This window comes from Primulina huaijiensis, chromosome 5, assembly GCF_012295235.1.
Source record: "Primulina huaijiensis isolate GDHJ02 chromosome 5, ASM1229523v2, whole genome shotgun sequence".
NCBI lineage: Eukaryota > Viridiplantae > Streptophyta > Magnoliopsida > Lamiales > Gesneriaceae > Primulina > Primulina huaijiensis.
The window spans coordinates 6,783,147-6,807,191 of NC_133310.1; the positions used below are offsets into that span (position 1 = coordinate 6,783,147).

The 24,045-nt window shown below is 35.7% G+C and overlaps 1 protein-coding gene across 1 annotated transcript; it reads right to left on the reverse strand.

Annotated features, from left to right (window-relative positions):
* Positions 1-2,580: 2,580 nt before the first annotated feature.
* LOC140976566 (uncharacterized) lies at positions 2,581-13,702 on the reverse strand. The gene is made up of 21 exons (XM_073440803.1): positions 13,402-13,702; positions 11,684-11,782; positions 11,124-11,275; positions 10,749-10,821; positions 10,099-10,221; positions 9,499-9,607; positions 8,401-8,480; positions 8,125-8,206; positions 7,018-7,157; positions 6,837-6,947; positions 6,642-6,758; positions 6,440-6,529; positions 6,288-6,341; positions 6,076-6,150; positions 5,869-5,944; positions 5,559-5,658; positions 4,753-4,822; positions 4,384-4,457; positions 3,719-3,831; positions 3,234-3,512; positions 2,581-3,140 (listed from the first exon to the last, which is right to left on the reverse strand). The coding sequence occupies exons 1-21, from the start codon at positions 13,525-13,527 to the stop codon at positions 2,779-2,781; spliced, it is 2,505 nt and encodes an 834-aa protein (XP_073296904.1). The 5' UTR covers positions 13,528-13,702; the 3' UTR covers positions 2,581-2,778.
* Positions 13,703-24,045: the final 10,343 nt, after the last annotated feature.

Consider the following 24,045-nt stretch of genomic DNA (forward strand, 5'->3'; position numbering starts at 1 on the left):
TAATTTCTATATGCGAATTTTTAAGCACTAGCGCTTAAAGTTCAAATTTTCAATATATAAAATCTTGAGTTTGGATTTTCTAAGTTTATACGCTTCAATTCGAACTTTGAAATTAAATTCGAGATTTGTTTTCTAGTTTTGAGTTTTTTTTAAGCATTTTCACTTAAATCCAAGTTTTGCAAAATTTAAACTCTTGGAATTGCATTTTTAAGTTTAACGCTTAAAATTCGAAATTAGAAAGTTTGTATACCACTTGATAGCGTTCTAAACATTTTCAAAGTTCGTGTGACTTTAAATTTGTAATGCTACTATTTTGAAGTCGTAGCCGTCGTATCTTAGGAAACGAATTGCAAACAACCGTGAGCACCGAGGCAGGGTAATATTGTTTTAAGGAAAAATAGTCAAACTCTTGTCTCGATTATTTTCTCGTAGCCATTTGGTTAACCCATTTCTAACCCTAGATTTCCCAAGACAAATAAAAAAAACACCTACCAACAAGCATAACCCACCCTCCGCCTTATGTAATGTAATCTACTCCCAACTATTCCAACGCAAACTGCTTCTGCTATTACAAGCTTTGCCCCCACCATAAAGAATTCATCATACGTTCTAATTCCACACATCAAAGGTAGCAGGAACAAAGACATAACATAAGATTGTAATGTTTGAACTACTGTTTAAGAAAGATTTCTTTGCCTGCTCGCCAATAAAACTTATGTCGCCAACATTGTAAAAGACCCTTACTTTTTATTTGATAAAAGCAAAACTTCATATTTGTTGCGACCAATTAGAGAAGCGGGACCAATGAGCACCATGGATGGTAGTATAACTCACAATAAGTGATTCACAAATTAAATGTTTCATGTCATTTGGTATAAAAACATTATTGTTTATTTTTATCTTCTTTACCTAGAATCAAGTTTTACTTCGTATAAGTCCAATATTTTAATTTTTTTCCCGAAAGATATACTATTTTTACGTTTTAGATCAACAAGATCTTTATTTTGGGATAGGGAATCAGATGTTTGAAGGACAAATGCCACAAAGATAAGAGGTTGTTCTCTCTTGCATGAAGCAGGGAACTTCTTGACCAACTGCAATTTGATTGAGTGAGTTGCCTCTCCTCAGGATAATTTTTTTGCATTTAGACATAACATTAGCAGTCGATTAGTAAGCACTTGGTTAATCATTTTGTGCTAAAGTAAAGAGAAAAAACTCTTTCTGTATCTTCTTTCAACACTTTTTCGAATGCCTCTACCCCCAATGGCTAATTACTTCGAGTAAGGGTCCGGCTTGAGCCAGGTATGAGACTAGCATCTATTAACCACCCTTTCTCCAACAGATTGAATGGAAACGGGTCAGCATGGTTCGGCCTGTATAAGGAGCGAAGCGATGTTCACGTCACAACCACTATGTTGCATGAAACTATACCTATGCTCTACGATATTCTTTTTTATCATAGCTAATTCTGATTCAATTGTGACAACCGTATAGTCATTTAAGAATTATATGCATGATTTAAAAAAAAAATTAAGGATTGTATTTGAATATCATCACGAACTACTGGAGCGACATTACTTCATTGTCTGAGGGTGAAGCTTGTAATAGGATTTATTTGAAAGTTTCCTTTGTTTCTGAAAAAGTTAGAATAATTGATTGGTGAACTATTAATATTAATGAAAATGTATCCATATTAAAACAAAAAACACACAAAAACAAAACAAAACAAAAAAAACGTACTCTTACCTACTTCATATCCTAAAAGTATAATATTTTTTTATCAATTAATTTATTATTTGAGCTTAGTTTAAGGTAGTATTTGAAAATATTTCAAAAATAATTACGGATTTTTCTATTATAAAGTTGCACAACTGTATAGTTTTTTTCTTTAAGATCGATCTTTCATAGCTTAATTTCGAATATTTGTAAGTATTCAACTTGACTAATAATTACTTTTATCATTATTTTTATATTTCAAATATAATTTTAATTACTATTTTATCTTAAATTATGTCTATTAGATGGTAAATATTATAAATTATAAATATTAAATGGTAATTTTTTATCAGTAAAATAAAATCAAGCTCGAGTTACTCGAGAATCAAATCTTGAAAGCCTCTAATTGAGTAGAAGCTTGAGCTCGAATTATAAAGTTTTATATCTAACTCAAGCTCAACTTTGACTCCAAGATGCTACAGACTATCTTATTTGTGTGAAAACTTGATTCATTCGTTCATACCTCAATTATGGATGCAAACATATAGAGCCGATGCATACCAAACAATGATTTGAATAGCTGTTAAACAAATGTTCAAATCTTTCTACAGAACTCGTAATTCGAACCAAATTTGTAAAAAAATAATTAAACTATTTGAGCTCAAGTATATCTTAATCGAAAAAAAATTCCAGCCTTAGAAATTAGAAATCAGAAAAATATGATCATGCGTGTGAAGCATAATCATATAGTTTAAACCACTAAATTTTTTTGGTGGTAATCATCAGTAATTATACATACGATGTATGATTATACTATACAGAATATGTTTCATCGGTGTTAATGTACAACTCAAACAAAAAAATAATAGCGATGGATAATTTTTACAAAACAGGGAAAACGAAAAAAAAAAAGAAAAAAAAAGGCATTTGTTCAAAGAAGAAAGACTACTACAGAGCAAATATGGATTTCTTATATAAAATATATAAAAAATTTAGCTGCCACTAAAAAGGAACTACAAAATGTACAGAAAATGCCAAAAAACGGTTCTCTTGTACCTTAAATTACATCCCCGATGAGGTTCTGTTTATCCTCTGAGCACCCAATTTAGGAGCAGCTGGTTTGGTTCCTCTACCTCGCCCGGATGACAAAGGCTTCGGTCCAGTGGTTGGTGGCGGAGCTGCAATGGATGCCCAGAGGTCATCATCAGCAGATCCGCTGGATTTCAGATTCAAAGGCTTGGAAGATGTTTTTGGAACTGGGGCAGCTATAGCGCCCCATGGATCATCATCAACTTTGCTGTATTTAGAGTTCAAAGGTTTTGATGTAGATTTTGGAGCAGGATGTGCTACAGAACCCCAAGAGTCACTATCGTCATCATCATTGTTGCTCGTCTTTAACGTGCTCTTCGGTCTTGAGCTTGGAACTGAACCGAACAGTGCATCGGATTAGAAGTAAATCTAGAGTGATCTTCCACGCATTAGTGTGCATCATTATGTGATGATATGAGTTCAAGTACCTGTTTTCAAGTCATCCTCTTTGGAAGTATTATCTCGAGACTTTGGCCTTGAGACAGGATGTTTTTTAGCAGCTTGGATGCTTGCAAGAGCTGAAGATGGATTTAATTCCTCCAACGGCTCAATATCATCCCAACCATCTTTGTCTTCATCAATGCCATTTTCGAGTTCACCCCACCCATCAGTTGATGTAGGGGATGCGGGTGGAGGATGGTCCGTGAATTCAGTCAAGTCAGAATCGGAATTTACACGGACCGATGGAACATTTGCAGTATCCATCACTGTGGCATCAAAGTATCAAATGGCCAACATGCAAGTAAGTGCAAACAAGGGCAGTAACAACTAATTAGAGACTTATCCTGAGTGCAAACAAGGGCAGAAATAACAACTAATTAGAGACGTATCCTTGCAGGATAAGTCAATTATCCTAAAATACAAGAGGCAAAACAGTTATTTTTTTCAATGGAAAAAGAGGTAGAATGCGCACCAGAGCTGGAATTGGAAATTGATGAAGCAAGAGGTGCATTTTTTGTGTCCGATGAAGCAAGGGTATTCTGTTCAGAAGGTTTGCCTTTAAGAGTCAAAGAGCTCATAGCCCATCTGCATCAAAATCCGTAAAGTGATACCAACAGCGAAGGCAAATCTCTTTATGATGAAAAGAGTAGACATTTAGTTCAAAAATATTAGATCCTGCAGTTTTATTTAGTGGTAACAAAACAAGACGACTTCGATAGCAGCCATAGAAGCAGGAAATGGACGGCTAAAAGAACAACAAACAGGTGACAAAAATTGTTCACCTCAAAAAGTGTCAGAAAGTATCACCCTTCCTTTGAAAATCCCAATCATCCTCCGATACAATTTTTATAGCAAGTACAAATACAAATTATTTGTACCACAAATGTCAATCCTTTTTCTACAAGTAAACCCCATCAAGAATATTAAGGATTTCCAACCACGTACTTTTTACTAAATTCTTCACAGATATTATAATACAAGTTTCAAGTCGATAAAGCATCAAAGGTAATAAAAAACAAAAGATAAGGGAACCTTATAAATTGCTAATTCAAACTAAATCCAGTGGTAATGAGGAAATATATATTAGGCTCTGTGGCTCATAAAATTCCAAATATTATAGACTCAAACTCAACGTACCCAAGTAAACCAGTATTTCCAGGTACTGACGAAATTCCTGCATCTGATGAACCTGTGGTGTCTCCAGTGCTTGTCTAAAGGAACCAAAAGATACCATTAATCCTCAAACGAAAAGAAAAAAAAAGAGAGGAAGGAATAGTCAGTAATTTAGGATCCGATTCATTGATGAACAAATCTAGCGCTTGTGACAGCAGAAAGCAAACATAGCATGCACTGTTTTGCAATTAAGTCATTATTTTTTCCCTATCAGACGGGGCTTGAATAAGTTATGAATCACACTGTTCTTCAAATTTTTTTGCGAGCTTTAGCATTAAATCATATCCTTTTAGCAATATGCAGGAAGTAATCCCACAACAATGAGGTACACACCTTATTATGGTATTGTTTCACTAATTGCAAAAACTGTTCAACAGCCTGGAATGCCTTTGATCGAACATCACTGTCCCAGCAGAGGAGTAAGAAAAGATGAAATATAAAAAGTCTAATAAGATGAGGAGCCCATGACAAAAGGCATAAAATGTGCATTAAGTAAAGATACAAACATATATTAATGAGAAGGAGTTGTCAGGGTACAACGCAAAAAATCACAGGGATGAGAAGCAATTAGAATATGGAGAGAAGGAAATGGAAGAAAATAAGAAAGACACTTTCCTCCGGCATTAAAGTCAGCACGCCTAAACAAAAAAATATATATATACAATAACACCAGTATAGCTTGCAGAATTTGGAAGTAACAAGTTCACCAGTAGGCAAGATCATCTATATAAACGCGCGCGCGCGTGTGTGTGTACATATCCTGAAAAAATTTGCAAAGATTGAAAGATGGTGTCCTACAACATGATGTCACGCAATTCAACTCTGTATTATCTTGAGAAACGTAAAATGAAATATTAAGTAATGAGCGTAATATCAACCTTTCGCTTTAATTTAGTATTAATGCTTCCCCAAGACCAAAAAGTTTCTAAATGGAGCTCAATCTCATGAAGCATATTCAAGGTCAACCTAGAAAAACTTCAGAAAATTCAATCAAAAGATTTGTATAAATGTGACATCCAATGTCAATTAATTCAAGATCAGCTCACTGGGGACTTTCTTAAGAACACAGAAACAACAAAAAATAAATATGGAAGGGAGAAATTAGCACTCTCAACCAGACAATCAAAGTAAAATAATACCTGTCAGCATCTATGGTCAGGATGACAACATTTGGCAAAATTCGAGTTGCAATCTCATTGACATCATAATAAGAACTAGTGGCACATAAAGCCATAATACCTGACACAAAAGAAAGTAACAATAAAGGAGAGATGAGAGGTGGGGTGAGTGGAACCTGGAAAGGTTAGAGAATTCATTTTGACTAATAGAGGGACAAAAACTTTCTTTATAAATTCTCTTTGGGTAAAAGACTAAAAAAAAAAATGGTGTAAGAAACCAACTCAAGGACACTAAAGTCTTCCTGCTACAAGGTCAAGAATAAAGTTTTACCTGCTCCTCGAGCAGGAGAAAATGTATCACGCAAGGCTCGAACTGTAAATGCATTTATCAGAACTCTTTTCCTTGTCTGCATAAGAGTAAATTCTTGAGATGTTAATATTGGAACCAAAGATTTATTTAGTATCAAAGGATATAAGTGCCAGAAACATCTGAAAGGTCAGAAAAAGGATTATTGTATAAGAACCATTTGACACTGACCCCCTCATTCAGGTGACTCGCAATATTTCCAAGTAATATGGTTGTATTTGTTCTGATTGCTGGTTCTTCATCAACCTACAAGAGTAATAAAAGTAGAATAACAAATTCGAAGAACGCTAAAAACATCAAACGAAGTCATAGACGTAAAAATTTGCGAAAATTATAGCATATTCGATTAAGAGACTTTTTATTCAGCATGCACGAGCACATACCTGAAGCTTTGAAAGAAACTTTAGCAGCGATCCCGATATAGTACGCTGAGAGAGCTGTGAAAAGGTTAAGTGAGGAAAAATTCAAGAACAATTAAGATAGTTTAGGGTTGAACATCAGCTTGTATATCCCTTGAAAGACAAAGAGCAGTTACCTTGGGAGCCAAGACAAGCATAGATTTCAGGGTCAACTCTCTGAGAAAAGCTGATGCGTCAGAAAATCCATTAGCGACGTGAGGGTAAACCTGCAATAAAACATATTTTTTTTCAAAACTCCACACCGATTTATTTGTGCATCAAACAGAGTGGAGATTAAACAATATGAGTATTTATCGTGATTATGAGCCTTGTTTATACTTGTTCGTCAACAATTTGAGCAGATAAGGCCTCGCCATATTGATCGATATGCTGAAGAAGACCAACTCGCATAGCCCGATCATTAGATGCAAAAAGTTTGACAACTGTAGGCAATATCTGCGAACAACAAAACCAAGTTTAACAACAAGAATAAGCAATATGAAAGATTGCAATAAAGATATAAAAGATAATTGCCTTATGGCAGTATTCTTCTGTCGAAAGCCAAGAACCCAGTTTCAACAATGCAGTCAATGCAGGTGCAGCAGCTGAACCAAATTCGATGGCGGATGCTAGTAATGGAAGCAACTAAAAAAGTAAAACTTTAGTAAATTCAGTTGTAAAAATTAAACAGATCATGGAACTTCATAAACACCACCTTTTTCAGCACTATTTGGCGAGGCAGCTGCTCGGCAAGATTTGGAAGCTTACGAAAAAAGTTATCCTTTTCTACACTGTCCTTCAAGTTAAGAATTTCCATAAACTGGATGGTCTCCACCAACTTGTTTTCAAAATATTCTGCCAACACATAACAAGAAAATTTTAGTCCATTAAATAAATAGTCCACAAAAAAGGTTACTCGTAATCTTGAACCACCAAATTCAAAATATATTATTTGTGTCAGCAAAAACCAAACCACAATCTTTATGGAGAAACAATGCCGTTATAACTCCATCAAAGAATTTACTTTAGTTTATCTAGCAAATCTAAACCAAATCTTAACGACCGTTCTTATGTCAGGCGATCATATAAAATTCAATAACATGGAGCATGGGAGTGAATTACAGATCAATAAAACCCAAACATCAATGATCAACTTGTTCCACAAGTTTAGAGAAACAGGTGACGTAAGAATGCTTGATATCTATTTCTATCCAGATGAAATTTCAGCTAGTTTTGCCCACCTTCGACAAGTAAACCATCAATTTCTCAAATAAAAGCAAATAAGAGTGGAATTGGAATTGTCATTGGCATATTGTCTTCAATCTTTAAGAGCAAATGTAAATGCTAGTGCAGTTTGTACTAACTGAAGAAGGAATAGTTGCAACTAAACATACATTGTCTTTAATTTGTAAAAAAATCAACAGAAGTTGAAGAGCAAAGATAAATGAAACCTGTGTTGAGGATAGAGGAAAAAGTCACATAAAAAGCACAGAAAAATAGTGGCATCTCATAGAGTGATAGAATAATCCAAACTGTAACAATCATGTTAGACGACTGATCTGTATAAGTACCTATACCATGATTATTTAATTACAAATTAAATAAAAATGCTCGTGCACTCAATATTGCAGGGGAAGTTGTTCAGAGGAAATATTTAAGAAATAAATTCTAACAGGTAATGGAGGTATAAACATATCTATTAGGTAATATGAAATTGTAAAGAATTCTGTCAGGTAATGTCAAGCTAAACATCCAGTCTAGATAGAAAAATTGTAAAATAATTCAGCCAAATATACTTAAATATCAGAAGAAAAAAACATACCGCCATTTTCCAGAAGCTTTGACGAATTCAACCTGCGAGAGGGCATAGAACTCAAAAGACGCTGATAATCTGGAAGTAGAGACTGGGACAGACCAATACACAATTCCAAAAGTTAACCAATTATCAAATCTAATGAAACTTGAAGCAATCACTGAACCAAAAGAATTCAGGATTGCGTGATAATTACGCAATCTGAGAATAACAATAAAATTCTGAATATCAACTGGAACTATACCCCTGATAAGTTAAAAAAAAGCAAAAACAAGTATGTTGCACCTTAGGTATGCTAGAAGTATTCCGCAACTCCTCTGTTTTACTCAACTTAGCGCCCGAGAATAGTTCATAAATCAGACAGCCTATCATTGCAGCATAAAAAATAAAAAAGGAGAAATCTTGGGATAAAGGATCTGTTACAAACACAAACCACAATTATAATGTAAACCATAATTTCATTAACAGAAGCAGAAAGACTACACAAGAAAATTATCAATCCTCACAAGGATAATGACCCCTAGAGCAAAAATTATTCTAGACAGAATAAACTCTCTCTCCCTAGAAAGTGCTAGAAGAAACTGTAAACAAAATACACACTCATCGAAATAACCACCCCATGCCCCCTTTTTATTCTCATGCACAAAATAACTAACCCCACCCCATTTTAATTCTAACACATATATTTTATATAGTTCCTATTTGGATCCAGGCTCCAGCCCATTATTACACATAAACCCAAACCCACTCCTCCTAGAAGCCCGTCACAGGAGTCATGTTTTTTATTCAAATTTTGAAAGAAATAAATAGTATAAGTAAAAGTAACACAAAAGAAAAATAATATTCCTACATCTATTCCAAAGTAATCATCCTTCCATTAGAAAGCTATGTTAACAGAGATATGGTGAAGCATTTCTAATGGGAGACGCTTATCAACCAGAAAAACATTCTACAAGGTGCAATTGGTTTTTATCAACCTAAGATACTATTTTGTTTTCCTAAGCCACAGATGGATGCAAAAGTATAGGTGGTCTTTTACTCAAAACATTATTTTTCAAAGATTATCTGTGTTCTATTAATTTCAAGAATTTCATCACAAAAAGGAGTCTCATAGCGAAATAACGGGATAGCTGCCTTTATTCTATTTATCCATCAGAGAAAGAAGACAAGACTATTAAAAGTCCATCTAACCTCAAATCATATTAAATTAACATCAAGCTGCTTTTGCCTTGCACAAAAATGAGACATTTAACCTAAATTCTCAAGAAGAGAACTGTTTCAGATTTCCATTCTCCCAAATATAAATTTGATGAATCTCAAGTTGCTTGGTAAATAATTAACTAAACATCTTATCAGGTGTTGAGCATTCAAATGCACACTTACCTAGGCCCCAAGAATCAATAGCCCATGGTGGAGACTTTCTTACAGCTGCCCAGTCAGATTTTGCCAACTCCATAGACTTGTATTGTGAACCAATAAGCCATTCATATTGCTGTGTCAAAAAATGTCAAAAGTGAAGCAATGAAAGCATCATGTGTTTAAGCTGAAAAAAATCTGCATTTTTAACGCGGCAATAAAACAGAAGTCAAATTAGAAAAAAATGTCAGATAGAAGATCTTATGAAATGTTACCTGGTTCAGCTCGACATAGATATTCTTATAAAACTTAAAAGCATGAAAATTTTCAAAAATTATACGGTTTTCATGTATTTAACCTTGAGTTTCTGTTGGCGGGATTTTTTCACTCATGTTACGATTTGATGTTTTACTACTTAGCTTCCTCTCAACACACCAAATTAAGAAACACTTTGGAAATAATCTTCACATTGCCATATAAGGATGTAATTGAGCTCACATGATTTTAAGTTGAAGACACACTAAACAAGAATCTTGTTTTCCCTCGTACTGGGAAGCGAAAACCCTGTTTCTCCAAAAGTATACTATGAAAAACTGCAGAAAAGATGGGCTCAAAGTGATAACTTACAAGCATTGGTCCAGTGGCAGCTTCATTATTCCCGTCAAATTCAGATAGAACATCAAATGCATGGAGCTTCCAGTCCAAAGTTTGAGTGACGACAACACTAGCCATGCAAACATTACCATGAACCTGCAATAGGACAACACCGAAGGCATAATCCTTGATATAGCTAAAAGCAGGAATTCGGTGAAACAGAGGGAGCGGAGCGCAATGACAAAACAAAGTTTTGTTTTCATACAGATACTCATACACAATGATAGCGGAGATCCAGTTAATTTACATGCATATAGAGTCACGATATCAAATGAACATATCCAGCATTTTCTGAGGCACTTCATCAACTCACAACATAATCACATTCAAGAATCAAGAATTGACACATAGAAGTATGAACATTTTATGACTGCAAATCTAAGACATCACTCATTTCAAAGCTCATATCTAGTCTTTGCCCTATTCACCATCCGGAAACAGGCTGCCAAGTTAGAACATTTTAAATATAAATAAATATCATCAAATAAAAGACACATTCACGGCAATTATAGCTAGATTGTAGAGCTCAAGCCATGCAACCAGAAAATGATCACATGCAGGTTCTCCCCAAATGGATATGTTATTACAGTGGAAACTGCTGAAACTAGATATAAGATGCATACCAATTTACAATCATTATTTAAAAAGCTCACAGCTTTAGCTATCCGATGAAGTCCCCAAGCAAAGTATTCATCCCTAACACAAGAAGCAACAAAACATTAGAAACATGGCAAACAAGAGGATAAATCTGAGGAAGCTAGAGAAATGCTATGAAAGATGACATGCCAAAGTCGTTTAAACTACAATACACGACTCTAAAAACAAAAATACAAAGTCGCACGAACAAACATCTGTTGGTAGGACTAAATAATATCTAAGGAACCAAGGTATCAAAATTATTGAAAATACACTTAATAAAGCAAACAAAATCCATATGTTAAACAATGTTATTCAATGCTTGAATGACATCAGAGAAAAAGACTTCAAAAATACTACACCTTTGGCTTCCTTCTAACCCCAATTCCTTGATCTTTTCGGACAGGGGCATAACAGGCTCCGTCACAATATAGATAGTGACCTTTGTGCTAGAACCATCAAAAGTTTCTGCTTCAGTACTGTGCAGAAATGACAAAATGTTGGGATGCCTGACCTGAAGAAATAAACATAGTTTTGAGTTGAGAAAACCATAAGGAAATCAAGTGCACCACAAGTGTGTTAGTAGCCATGCTTCAAGAACTGTGAAAAACATGAAGAAAAGGAAAAAGAAAAAATATTGGAAGTCATATCACAGAGTTTTACAGCTTGACAATAATATTTCATCTGGACACATGAATTTTTATGCTAATTTCATCAGAAATACGATGCATTAGATGCGACTGCTCTTTAAGCAAAAGATGCTGCATCATTTTGGATTAATAACATAGAACTGTACGATAGCTTTTCACATCAAATAAATTTCAGATCTCAACTGGAAACCAGAGAAGAGTGGCTCTTAAAGAAGAAACTGAATTGTTTCAATCAATAGTTTCACAAATTGATTGGCAAAACCGAAGCTCACCGTTCGAAGGCGTTTGACACCGTTACGACCAGCAGTTAAATGCCCATCATTCACATTGCTTCCGGAAAGAGAAAATATCGAAACAGGAGCCCCGTCATCCTGTTTGGTAAGATGAAATGGATGAAAAGGCGAAAAATAGAGCCCTTTATTTTTATCAGGATTGCAATTGAAATACGATTCAGAAAGTACCAACAATTTCAATGAGACACATAACCAGAGAAAGTTGACCACGGACTAACAATAAATAAAACCTTAAATACCGGCATAAGCAAGGGACCCTTGAAAGTACTACCTCGCCACACCAAATATATGTTTCGAAAAATAATCTTCCAACAATGAAAAAGCAATTGCGTAAAATACACCCGAAACAACAAAAACCATAAATTCTGTTTCTATGATTATTGGCTTATGTAACCGTCACGACCGCTCCACCGCTAATGCTATGTCATGTACACACTTCGCCCATGTTAGACCACTAGTATCATCAATGTGACGAGCATGTATAGTCCCAAGCTTCTTGTGAAGCAAAAAGGATCATGTACTTATGATTGCCATAATGGCATAGCTTATATTAGCATCTAACTGATCCCATCCATTATTCCACCCTCTCTCTTCTAAACTTATTCTTACTGTTGCAGAAAGTAAGTAGCCTTCAGTTGCAATTAGCACCGACCTAAAAATCGGCCTAGGCGGCTCCCAGACGCTAGGCTGCAGCCGACCGCCTAGAAAAAGGGTTAGTCAGCGGTCAGCAAGTCTAGGCATTCTAGTCGTCCAGCCTAGACGGTTCTAGGCGAGCCTACGCGGTTAAGGCTTTTATTTATTTTATTTTTTTGCATTTTGGGTTTTTTTTTAAGTTTCTTGGTCTTTTAATTTAAATTTAAATTTTATTTAAAAAATGAAAGGTAATTTTTTTATATGTCATAAACCAAAATCCAACAAAAAATGTGATTTGTTGATTTGTTCTAACACATCAAATTTAATCTTATCCATGATCTAGAGTGAGAAAACTTCATGAAGATGATTTTTCATCCAAAGAAGAGAATGATCACAATGATCATATTGACTTAATTTAAACAATGATTTAATATCTTAAAATAAAAAAAAATCATCTTATTTTTTATTAATCATGTTTTTCTCATCTATATCAAACAATCATTCAATATCCAAAAAACAAAAAAAAAAATTAAAGCTATTAATATGTAATGTTACAAAATATTATAAAAAATTAATTTAAAAAGATTGTCTAGGCGACTAGGGTCCACCTAGCATTTTTTTAGAACACTGACAATGAGTAACCACCAAACCAGACTAAGCCACCAAACTCAGGGACATTTAGAAAATGGACCTGATCAACTTTTTTTTTAAATGACATCGCAAGTGTATTTGAAAAACGGAAGCATAACCATTTTCAACCTTCAAATCCTACTCCAAATTTCAAGTAACATGTAAAAACAGGGGAAAAATCATGAACCTAGTTTAGCCACAGATGCTGAAATTTCAAATTTAGCCCCATATTTGTCCCAAAATGCAAGTTTCAACTTTGTAAATTAGCTTCCCAACTGAATTCTAATTCCACCCTTATGATACTATAACTATTGACTACCACACATATATGTCACGAAGCTGGAATTAAAAAAACAGAATTCGACAGTACTTCAAAGAAATCAATCAACTTCAAAAGAAAAAACAATAAAGCACGAGATGGAAAAGATACTAACCTTGGAGGTTCCACGGCTGTGCACCCAAGATCCCCAAGCAGAGGAGTAAGGGTCGCCGATGTTGTGCGGCAGATCTTTCAGGCCGGTACCGGATCCGCCGACCACCCCTTTAAGAAATTTAAACATCCCTCAAAGCCCGGCTCCTGATCCAGGAAACCGATGCAGAAACTCGATCTACAACGTAGTAAACGGGATTTGGCGCGGCAGAGCTGGACTCGATCGGAAGGAGCGAGGGATTTTATTTCAATCGTTTGATCGGTCAGTTTCTGCGCTCGCAACAAATCCCCTGCCCCATGATGAATTTTGCTGTGGACTGATAAACCGAATAAGGCCGTCAGCCCATATTACACGAATGGATCAGTGGCCCATTACATATACATATACATATACATATACATATACATATACATATACATAATATATCTAAATTTTTTATCTAAATTTTTTATCGACCTTGTTACACTTTCATATCATTTCATCACTTACCTAATTCATTAGCTATTTGTCCATCACGTTTGGCTTGATCGCTCACGATCCGATCTCGCAAATCTTTTTTCATTTCACGAATACATTTCTTGTAAGATATTAACAAAGAATGAGAGTTATTAAGATGTCGGATAAAAATTGAAACATAGATTGTGAAAAGAATTTTAGTTGGAGTAGGTTTCTTGTGAGACCGTCTCACGAATCTTTATCTGTGAGATGGGTTAACCCTACCGATATTCACAATAAAAAGTATTACTTTTAACATAAAAAATAATATTTTTTCATGGATGACCCAAATAAGAGATTCATCTCACAAAATACGCCCGTGAGGCCGTCTCACACAAATTTTTACCTTTTAGTTGTTATAACATTTTATGTACTATAAAAATAATTTTTTTCAAATTCCTATTCAAATTTGTTGAGATTCGAAGAGATATCTTGAGCTTGGATATATCAACGGGCATGAATCCAGAAATTCTGAATAAATAAGGACAACAAGAAAAGAATTTGCAACCGATCATCAACTCATGCAAATTTCCTATAATTTCATTTTAATTTTTAATCTTAGTTAACTATTTTTTTTTTATAAAAATGACCTCTTCAAATATAAACAGTTGACCAATATTATTTTACAAATATTCTCATAAACAATAGGTTACAAACATGTTTTTTCTATTTACAATTAAAATAGATTTTTTTTTTCCAAATTTTGGTTAATATTTTATCCCAAAAATAGCGTATCCAATCGGTTGTTTCATGTAAGCTATTTGCGCACATGGAAAAGAGAGACAAAAGCCGAATCTGCCAAATTCTAGGGTTATTTAATCGACCATGGCCGGCCCAGCTGCGTCAGGATTCAGAATCTCCAAGTTCCTCCGCCCCGGAATATGACCCCAATCCGTTGACATCCAGGCAGCCGCCTTATGGGGCGTCGTGGCCGGCACGACCGCCCTCTATTTAGTTCAGGTTTTCAATATTCTCCCAACTTCTCCATTTCATTATCGATCTGAAATTTCCACTTGATTTTTTACATTAGCTTCAATAAGAGCTTCGGAACGCCTTCAGTATGGTAGTGGGGGAGCTCATAAGCTTCTTCACACCAAGCCATAAACGAATAGCAGTCCAGATGCTACATGGTATGGGGCACTCAAAAAACAAATGCCTAATAGATTCATCCACACCCTTACGTAAAACACAAGAGCGATCACTCAGATAAACCAATCTGTCTCCAGTCATGAACTTCGTATGTGCAAATAGCCACAACAAAAATCTATGTTTGAGTAGGATATATTGCTTCATCAGATCACGGAGCTTTGTCATTGTCTATGTCGAATAATGCCTCACTTACCTCGTCAATTGTGACAGGTTTCTTCAAGTTTTGCCACTGGTCACTCTGTACACACAGCTAGGGGTGGGCATGGGTCGGGTTTTTTGGGTTTCGGGTAGTTCAGATCGGGTACCCGATTTTTTCAGGTAGCATTTTCATTACCCGAACCCGATCCGATTCTAGACACTACCCGTCTTTTCGGGTACCCGATTAGGTCGGGTTAGAGTAGGGGTCGGGTTCGGGTTTTTTTTTTTTGACAAAATAACAATTTATCATTTTGTGCCTACCAAATAATAAATGACGAGAAAATAGGCTTATTAAAATAATATTGTCTCGTGAATGTCTACAAAAGTCAAACACAAAAAATATTTATCTCAAAACTTAGAATGAGTATTATAATTAACAAATCTTTAAATCGAGCATAAACTATTGAGATGCATATATAAGAAATTAACAAGTCTAATCTTGAAATCCAACTTTGATCTTCACCAAAAAAATCATAATCAACTTCTTGTTTGACTTTCAAAGTGTTATCTGGAATGTTTCATCACCTACATAAAGATGTAAATTTATTAACAAAAAAATAAACATCATAAAACAAAAATAAAGTGTACCAATAATTCATGTTTTTCATCAATGCAGGAAACAAAATTCATAATATAAATAATAATAAGATTCACATGAATAAACTTCCAACCTTGAATTGATTACATTTTTTTCACCTTTACCGTTGAATTAGTTGTGATAATCAAACATCAATAATAGATTTATCAACACCCAATTTTGTCAACTCTGCAAAAAAAAAACAAAGAAAATAAAATGTTGATACTTCAAAATGTTGAGATATATCTAAAGTAAATAAAATAAAATTAAAATACCTTTGTCAATCATTTCAACATCACACAAATCTTCCTCCATATTAATTGGTTTTGAATCACATCGAAACCAGTCTTGAGAACAAATGAGAGATTGAACTATCTTGGGCGATAAAGAACTCCTAAATGCATCAAGTACACGCCCTCCGGTGCTAAATGCAGCTTCTGAAGCAACGGTGGAAATTGGAACTGCCAATTATCTCGAGCCATTCGAGAAAAAATGGGAAACCTGGGACTATTATCTTTCCACCATTGCAATATATTAAAGTTCTTTTTTTCCTCCTCAACATCTTCAACCAAATATTTCCCCAACTCAGACTTTACTACTTCACATTTTCCTCCACTCTTATACATCTTGAACTCTTGTTTCAAGGACAATCTACTAGCCATTTCAGACTCATCGTCTGCCTCACACAAGCGTTTCTTAGACATATCTTGCGAGCCAATGGTGGAACTATTTGATGAAGAGCAGAAACTTTTAGAAGTGTCTGGAAGTGTATTAGAATGCCTTGGTTTATAATCATCAAACAACTCGTAAAGGCCAAATCTCACTTGTTCTTTCATGGTCTCATTTTTCCCAACACTGCCATACATTCTATCAAAAGAAAATTCAACAAACTCCAACTTATGTCGCAGATCAAGGATCACAGCATAATATAAAATCATATTCATTTTCTCAGCTCATCCCCAATACTTATCATACTTTTCTTTCATTCTTTTTGCCATCAAACTTAGTTTAAAGTCAGCACTCTCCAACAATTGCTTAAGAAGCATGTCAACCTCACTAATTTCATGAAACACAATGTTCAATGTAACTTACAAAGAACCAGAAATACGCAAAGTGAGTTTATAAAAATATTTCAAAAATTTCAGCAAAAGCTTGGATCTTTCCCAATCATGCCCATTTGGAACCCCATCATATGGCTTTTTTGAAAGATCAATTCGGAAAGCAAGATCAACTTCATCATATGCATCAAATGCTCTTTTAAGACATATTGCCAACTCTAACATTAAGTATGTTGAGTTCCATCTGGTGGGCACATCAAGAGTCAACAACTTATGTTAAAGAAAATATTATTCCCAAGAATTTTGGTGTATGACAAAAACAAGATAGCTTTGCGGTTCATATGTCTGACATATATCAGTTCAACCGTCCAGCTCAAATGATAAAGTATATTTCTAATCGGCCAAATCTCAAAGGATTTTCAATCGCTTATCAGAACCGGATCATTTAAGAAGTACTATTTATTGCTCAAAGACATTCTCTGACCGGCTCAATTCATTCAAAGTGATACACCATCTTGAAATCAACGTATATACATCTGCTCCAAGAATGATCCGCATTTATGATTTTATCCCAAAGAAGAGAGACCAAGTACAGATTTCTTGTTCTGATGCTAAAAACAATTACCATAAAAGGAAAAGCACTTCAGAACGAAGCCGAGCAAAAGGAAGATTAAATGCGTTCATTAAAGAACATTTAATGCTCATAAAGACGACAGCGACTCATCTGTTCAGAAAATCAGGTTAACGTTGCTATGTCCTTCCCGACCGTTAAGAAAATCGTGTATATTAACGGAAGAGTGTGCTAGCAGACACAGAGCTCCATTGACAATCGAATTACTTCAGCTTGCTTGCATACTTGGAAAGATCACAGAGCGCTCTCAAAGTTTACATACTTCATCGCTCAAATCAGCACACTTTAAACAGAAAATTATTTGATCATCTTAGGATCATTTTCGTGCTACTCACTCCAAATCGTTTATTCTCATCAGTAACCTGTTGGTTATTAGATCAAGTCTTGGTATCTGGTGAAAAAAGTGTTCTTAATATCCAAAAGTGTAAAGTGATCACTAAGAGTTCCAATACAGGCAGTGTAATAAGTCCTGGTTGGAGTGGGCTGTCGCAAATACGTTGTAAAGCCAAAGTCTTTTAGTAGAATCCTTCCTGAAAAAAGATGAAGGGGTGACGTAGGAGTATTCAATCTCCGAACATCCATAAAAATCTTGTGTTATTTATTTCTTGCAAACTCTTACTTTTCCAACCGCAATTTGTTAAGTTTGCTAAACGTGTTTGAACTGTCAATTGAGAATTGTGAACCGTTTTCCGCACTCATCAGTGGTTCACGTTTCCAACCGTTTGAGAAATAATTTTCAACCGCCTTAAAAAACGATTGAAATCTATTTTTTAGATTAGAAAATTTGAAAGAGTTCATTCACCCCCCTCTAAACTCTTTCCCGATCCCAACAAGTGGTATCAGAGCGGGGTTTTCTCAAACACTGACATCCTTTTAATCACTTATGGCATCTTTCAATAAAATTCCGATGTTCTCTAAAGAAGATTATGACGATTGGAAAATTCGCATGCAGGCACATTTAGCAGACCAAGATGACGACATGTGGTATGCCATCACTGACGGGCCAATGAAAATTCTGAAGGTAAACACAGCTGCAACAACAACTGAAGGTGCTCCTCAGATGGTTGAAAAGCACAGATTGGAATGGACATCTGAGGATAAAAAGAAGGCAAATCTGGATAACGTTGCAAAAGACATCCTCTATAAGACTCTGGACAAGAATATGTTCGCCAAAATCAAGAACTGCAGTACTGCGAAGGAAATATGGGAAAAACTTACTCAACTATGCGAAGGCAATAATCAGACTAAGGAAAACAAGTTGACTGTGGCTATCCAGAAGTTTGACAATGCAAAGATGAAGCCAGGAGAAACTTTTGCAGAATTTGACGAACGGTTCAGCAGTATCATTATCGAACTCACCTCACTCGAAAAATAATATTCCAACAGAGAAATTGCTTTCAAGGTTATGCGAGCTCTTCCCAGAGAATGGAATGTAAAGACTATAGCAATGCGAGAATCAAAAGATCTGAACAAACTGGAACTTCATAATCTCTTCGCCGGCCTTAAAGCGTATGAGTTCGAGCTAGGAATACGAACTGAAGAGGATCCATCTACCTCCCAACAAACAAAGGCCTTGGCAGCTACTGCAGTGACTATTCCGGTCGAAGAGTCAACAAGTAATAAATCAGCCGAGCAATTAAGCAATGAAGCCATGTCTTTATTCGTTAAAAAATTCAGTAAATTCATGCGTAAGAATCAATCACAGATGAATAAACCTCACTTCAACAAGGACCATACTGATGATGGTCAAGCTTGTTTTAACTGTGGAAAGAAAGGACACTTTATTGCAGAATGGAACAGGCCAAGAAAAGATGAAAAGAAATCAAGTGACAGAAGACGAGTTAAAGACAACAAAAGATTCATCAAGAAGAAGATTCAGCGAGTCTTAGTTGCAGAAGAAGATAAAGACAAATGGGCTGAATCAGAATCTGAAAAATCTATTTCTGAAGAATCTTCAAGTGAAAGCGAAGATGAGAAAGTAGAGTGTCTCATGGCCAAAGAAGATCAAGAATCTACTGATGAAATGGTATTTGACTTTAACTCTGATGAATTCACACGAGAAGATCTTGTCACGGCACTTCACGACATGGTATATGAGTTTAAGAGACTATCACTACAGTTCAATGAAGCCAAAACAGAAAACAAAACTTGGAAAACAAGTTAACTCTCTCTAACTCTTCGCAGCAAAAAGAGGTTTGAGAGTAAAGTTAAGTCTGCTAATGGCTGAGAATGATGATCTGCGAAGATTGTTCCATGCTACTCTGAAAAAAACAAACGGTTGATAAATACAGTCGATACTTGGAACAAGTCATCTGTTTCTCTGAGTAAGATGCAGGAAATGCAGAAACCAGCCGGAGATAGAACCGGGCTAGGTTATAGCATTAATGAATGCAGCACCTCTGGAGCACAAACTCAACCGCTACTAGAAAAAGACAATTTAAAACCAATTAAATTTGTCAGATCTAATACGGTATATGAACATGATAAACCTGAATATCAAGGCACTCATAATGTAAATCTTGAAAATAACAGAAGGCGATGTGGTCTAGGATATGTTGAAGTTGAGAATGCTAAATCCAACCGATCATGGCTCAGACACAGTACAACCGCTCATAACGGGTGGGCTTGCAGAGAGTCAGGGTCAACCGGATATCATTCAAAAATTAGACCTAACCATTACCACAATAGTCGACCTGTTCAAAAGAGATACAGATTGAGTGACAATGACAGATGGTCCAAACAACATACTGGAAAGAAAAAGACACTCATACATCACCTGATTATGCACACAACAACTCTCTCCTTAGGACACATCATGAAAAATCCTTCAGGATAATTCAAGTGTGGATTCCTAAGGGTCTAATAAGCTCAGGACCCAAGTAGGGAAGGGTACCGATTTCTCTTTTCAATAATGTTAGGTGTCAAAGAAGAAGAACTTGGAGGAATCAATCTGGTTTCTGGATAATGGCTGTTCTAGACACATGACTGGAAGAAAAGATCTCTTGTCAGAAGTAATCAACTACAAAGGTCCAACAATCACCGTCGGTGACAATTCTAAAAGTAAAGCTGTTGGTAAGAATAAGATTATCACGGCAAAATTATTATTAGAGATGTACTTCTTGTAGAAAATCTATGTTATAACATGATAAGCATAAGTCAACTATGTGACAGTGGTTACACCATAGAATTTGAAAAACTCATATGTACTGTCAAAACCGATGCAGGTAATATCATGTTAACTGGTCATAGAGAGCAAAATACATACAAAGTTAAATGGAATGATGACTTTCTCAACGCACCTACTTTTTTTGTCGCCTTAAATGGAAATAAAAGTTGGCTTTGACATAAGCGACTCAATCATCTTAATTTCAAATCCATTGCTACTATCAGCAAACTCAAATTAATATCGATTGCCTAACATTGATTTTGCCAAAGATAGAATTTGCAATGCTTGTCAGTTAGGTAAACAAGTCCGGTCAATATTCAAGAGCAAAGGAAGAAACTCATCAGCAAGATGCCTGGAACTTCTCCATATGGACTTGTTCGGACCAATACCTGTAACAAGCTTAGGGAGAAAGAAATACACTCTTGTAGTAATTGATGATTTCTCCATATTTACATGGGTAATATTTCTAAACTCCAAAGACAAAACCGCTGATCAACTAATCAAGCTGCTCAAAAGACTTCAAAACGAGAAAAGTGTAGCAATTGACAGAATCAGGAGTGACAGAGGAACTTAATTTCTAAACATATTTCTGTCATCCTATCTTGAAGATCATGGCATAAAACATGAATTGTCAGCAGCAAGATCACCTCAACAAAACGCAGTAGCTGAAAGGAGAAACCGCACATTGAAGGAAGCAGCTAGAACCATGCTAGCCGAATCTGGTATCTCACAAAGGTTCTGGGCTGAAGCCATTAACACAACAGGTTATACTCAAAACCGGTTCATGATCAATAAAAATCATTAGAAAACTCCATATAAAATTTGGACCGGCAAGCAGCCAGAAGTTGGATACTTTTGCATCTTTGGTTGTAAGTGTTTCATTCACATTAATGGCAAAACACATCTCACAGCTTTTGATGTTAAAGCTAATAATGGCACCTTCTTAGGATATTCAGCAGTGAGCAAAGCATACAGAGTTTATAACCAAAGAACTCTTACTGTTGAAGAATCCATACACATTGTATTTGATGAATCATCTATATGTCATGACAACAATAGTAACAGTATACATGATTTAATAAATAATCTTGATGCAACTAAACTTGAAGCAAGCAGTGATGATGAGGTAGATCTGATAAAAACAGGCGGAAACACATCAAAAGAAAATCCAACCGCTCAAGAACAAACTCAACAGGTGAACGAACCAGAGGACATCCAACAAACACAAATGGAAGAAGCACTGGAGCAAGAAGAGGAAATCATTCAACCAATCGAGCTGAATCCATATGGACCATGTCTCCAGTGGAAAAAGGATCATCCACTTGAGCTGGTAATTGGTAACCCTACTGCTCCTCTTAGAACTAGAAATCAAATGATAAATGAAGTTATTCATGCTGCATTTGTTTCTCAGATAGAACCTAAGAAAATTGATGACGCATTACTTGACTTAAATTGGATAGAGGCCATGCAAGAAGAACTTAATCAGTTTGAAAGAAGCAAAGTTTGGCATCTAGTCCCTCGGCCTAGTAACACTCATGTGATTGGACTAGATGGGTTTATAGAAACAAAATGAATGAAAATGGTTCAATCATAAGAAACAAAGCTCGACTAGTAGCTCAGGGTTATAGACAGGAGGAAGGAATAGATTTTGATGAATCATTTTCCCCTGTTGCCAGGTTTGAAGCTATCAGAATATTTCTGGCTTTTGCAGCATTTAAGGATTTCAAAGTATATCAAATGGATGTTAAATCTGCATTTTTGAATGGATTATTAAACGAGGAAGTTCATGTAGAACAACCACCTGGCTTTGTTAATCACACCTTTCCTGATTATGTTTACAAACTGGACAAAGCTCTGTATGGACTGAAGCAGGCCCTGAGAGCATGGTATGACACATTAACCAAATTCTTGCTTGAGCATGGTTTTTCAATTGGAACGATTGATAAAACATTGTTTACATTCTCAAAAATTGATCATTCATTGTTTGTACAAATATATGTGGACGATATTATTTTTGAATCAACTAACCCTAAGTTATGTGAGAGATTCTCTAAGATGATGCATGAACAATTTGAGATGAGCATGATGGGCGAATTAAATTACTTTTTAGGACTGCAAGTCAAGCAGTATGAAAATGGTATATTTATCAATGAAGCCAAATACACTCGAGATATGCTAAAGAAATTCGGCATGGAAAATTGCTCTCAAACCTCCACCCTAATGAGCTCATCAATTAAACTGGATAAAGATGAAGGGGGAATCTCTGTGGACACAAAAATGTACAGAGGGTTAATAGGTTCTTTGCTATACTTGACTGCCAGCCGACCGGACATTATGTTTGCGGCTTGTCTATGCACACGGTTTCAAGCTAAACCTATGCAATCTCATTTTATTGCCTCTAAACGTATCCTTAAATATCTTAAAGGAACTACTAATGTGGGTCTTTGGTATCCTAAAGATTCAAGTCTTAATCTTGTAGGATACTCAGACGCAGATTATGCGGGGTGCAAGGTCGACAGAAAAAGTACGAGCGGTTCATGTCAATTTTTAGGCGAACGGTTGATATCATGGCTCAATAAGAAACAAATGTCAATTGCTACATCAACCGCTGAAGTGGAATACCTTGCGGCTGGAAGTTGTTGTGCTCAGATGCTTTGGATACAATAACAATTAAAAGATTATGGCATCCAAGCTACTGAATCACCCATTTTTTGCGATAAAACCAGCGCAATAGCAATCAAATACAACCCAGTTATGCACTCTCGGACAAAACATATTGATATCAGACATCACTTCATCTTAAAACACGTCATGAAGAAATAAATACAGCTTGAATATGTTCATACGGATCAACAAACGGACGACATTTTCACAATACCATTACCAGAGGCTAAGTTTTCTCATTTCCGCAATATGCTTGGATTAATTGATTTATCTTGATGTATTTGGTTCTTATGTTTGTTCAGTTTGTATTGCAGGAAATAAACAGAAATATAAAGAGACAGTCGGTAATACAAAATAGAAATATTTTATTAAAACAGTTGGCATCGTACATCCCTAATTTCATCTTCAACTGCCCTCGACCAGCTGTCCAACCAAGCGGTCAGTCTATCGGTAGAGGTACGTAAAAAGTCATCTGAGGAAGCAATCTTCCTCAGAGTCCTCTGCTCTTTTAAGAGCATGAGGAGGTAGACGCTATCATCATAGAAGACGTATGATGCATCAGCGACATAAAGAAGTCGCTGATATTTCATCAGAAGTGCCATCTCTTTAGTAGTGACACCTAGTCCTCCATCAAGGGAGGACTGTAGCTCCTGGACCTCTGTACAGACTGACAGCGTTTTCTCAAAAACGCTGTCTTCAAGAGCAGCCT

What these genes read in the sequence shown, in the direction of transcription:
- LOC140976566 (XM_073440803.1), bottom strand. Translation starts at nt 13,527, where the DNA reads ATGTTTAAATTTCTTAAAGGGGTGGTCGGCGGATCCGGTACCGGCCTG. An exon ending in CGAGTCACCTGAATGAGGGG is followed by an intron (nt 5,945 to 6,075) that starts GTCAGTGTCAAA and finishes ACTCTTATGCAG; the next exon opens with ACAAGGAAAAGAGTTCTGAT. An exon ending in AGAGGATGACTTGAAAACAG is followed by an intron (nt 3,141 to 3,233) that starts GTACTTGAACTC and finishes TGTTCGGTTCAG; the next exon opens with TTCCAAGCTCAAGACCGAAG.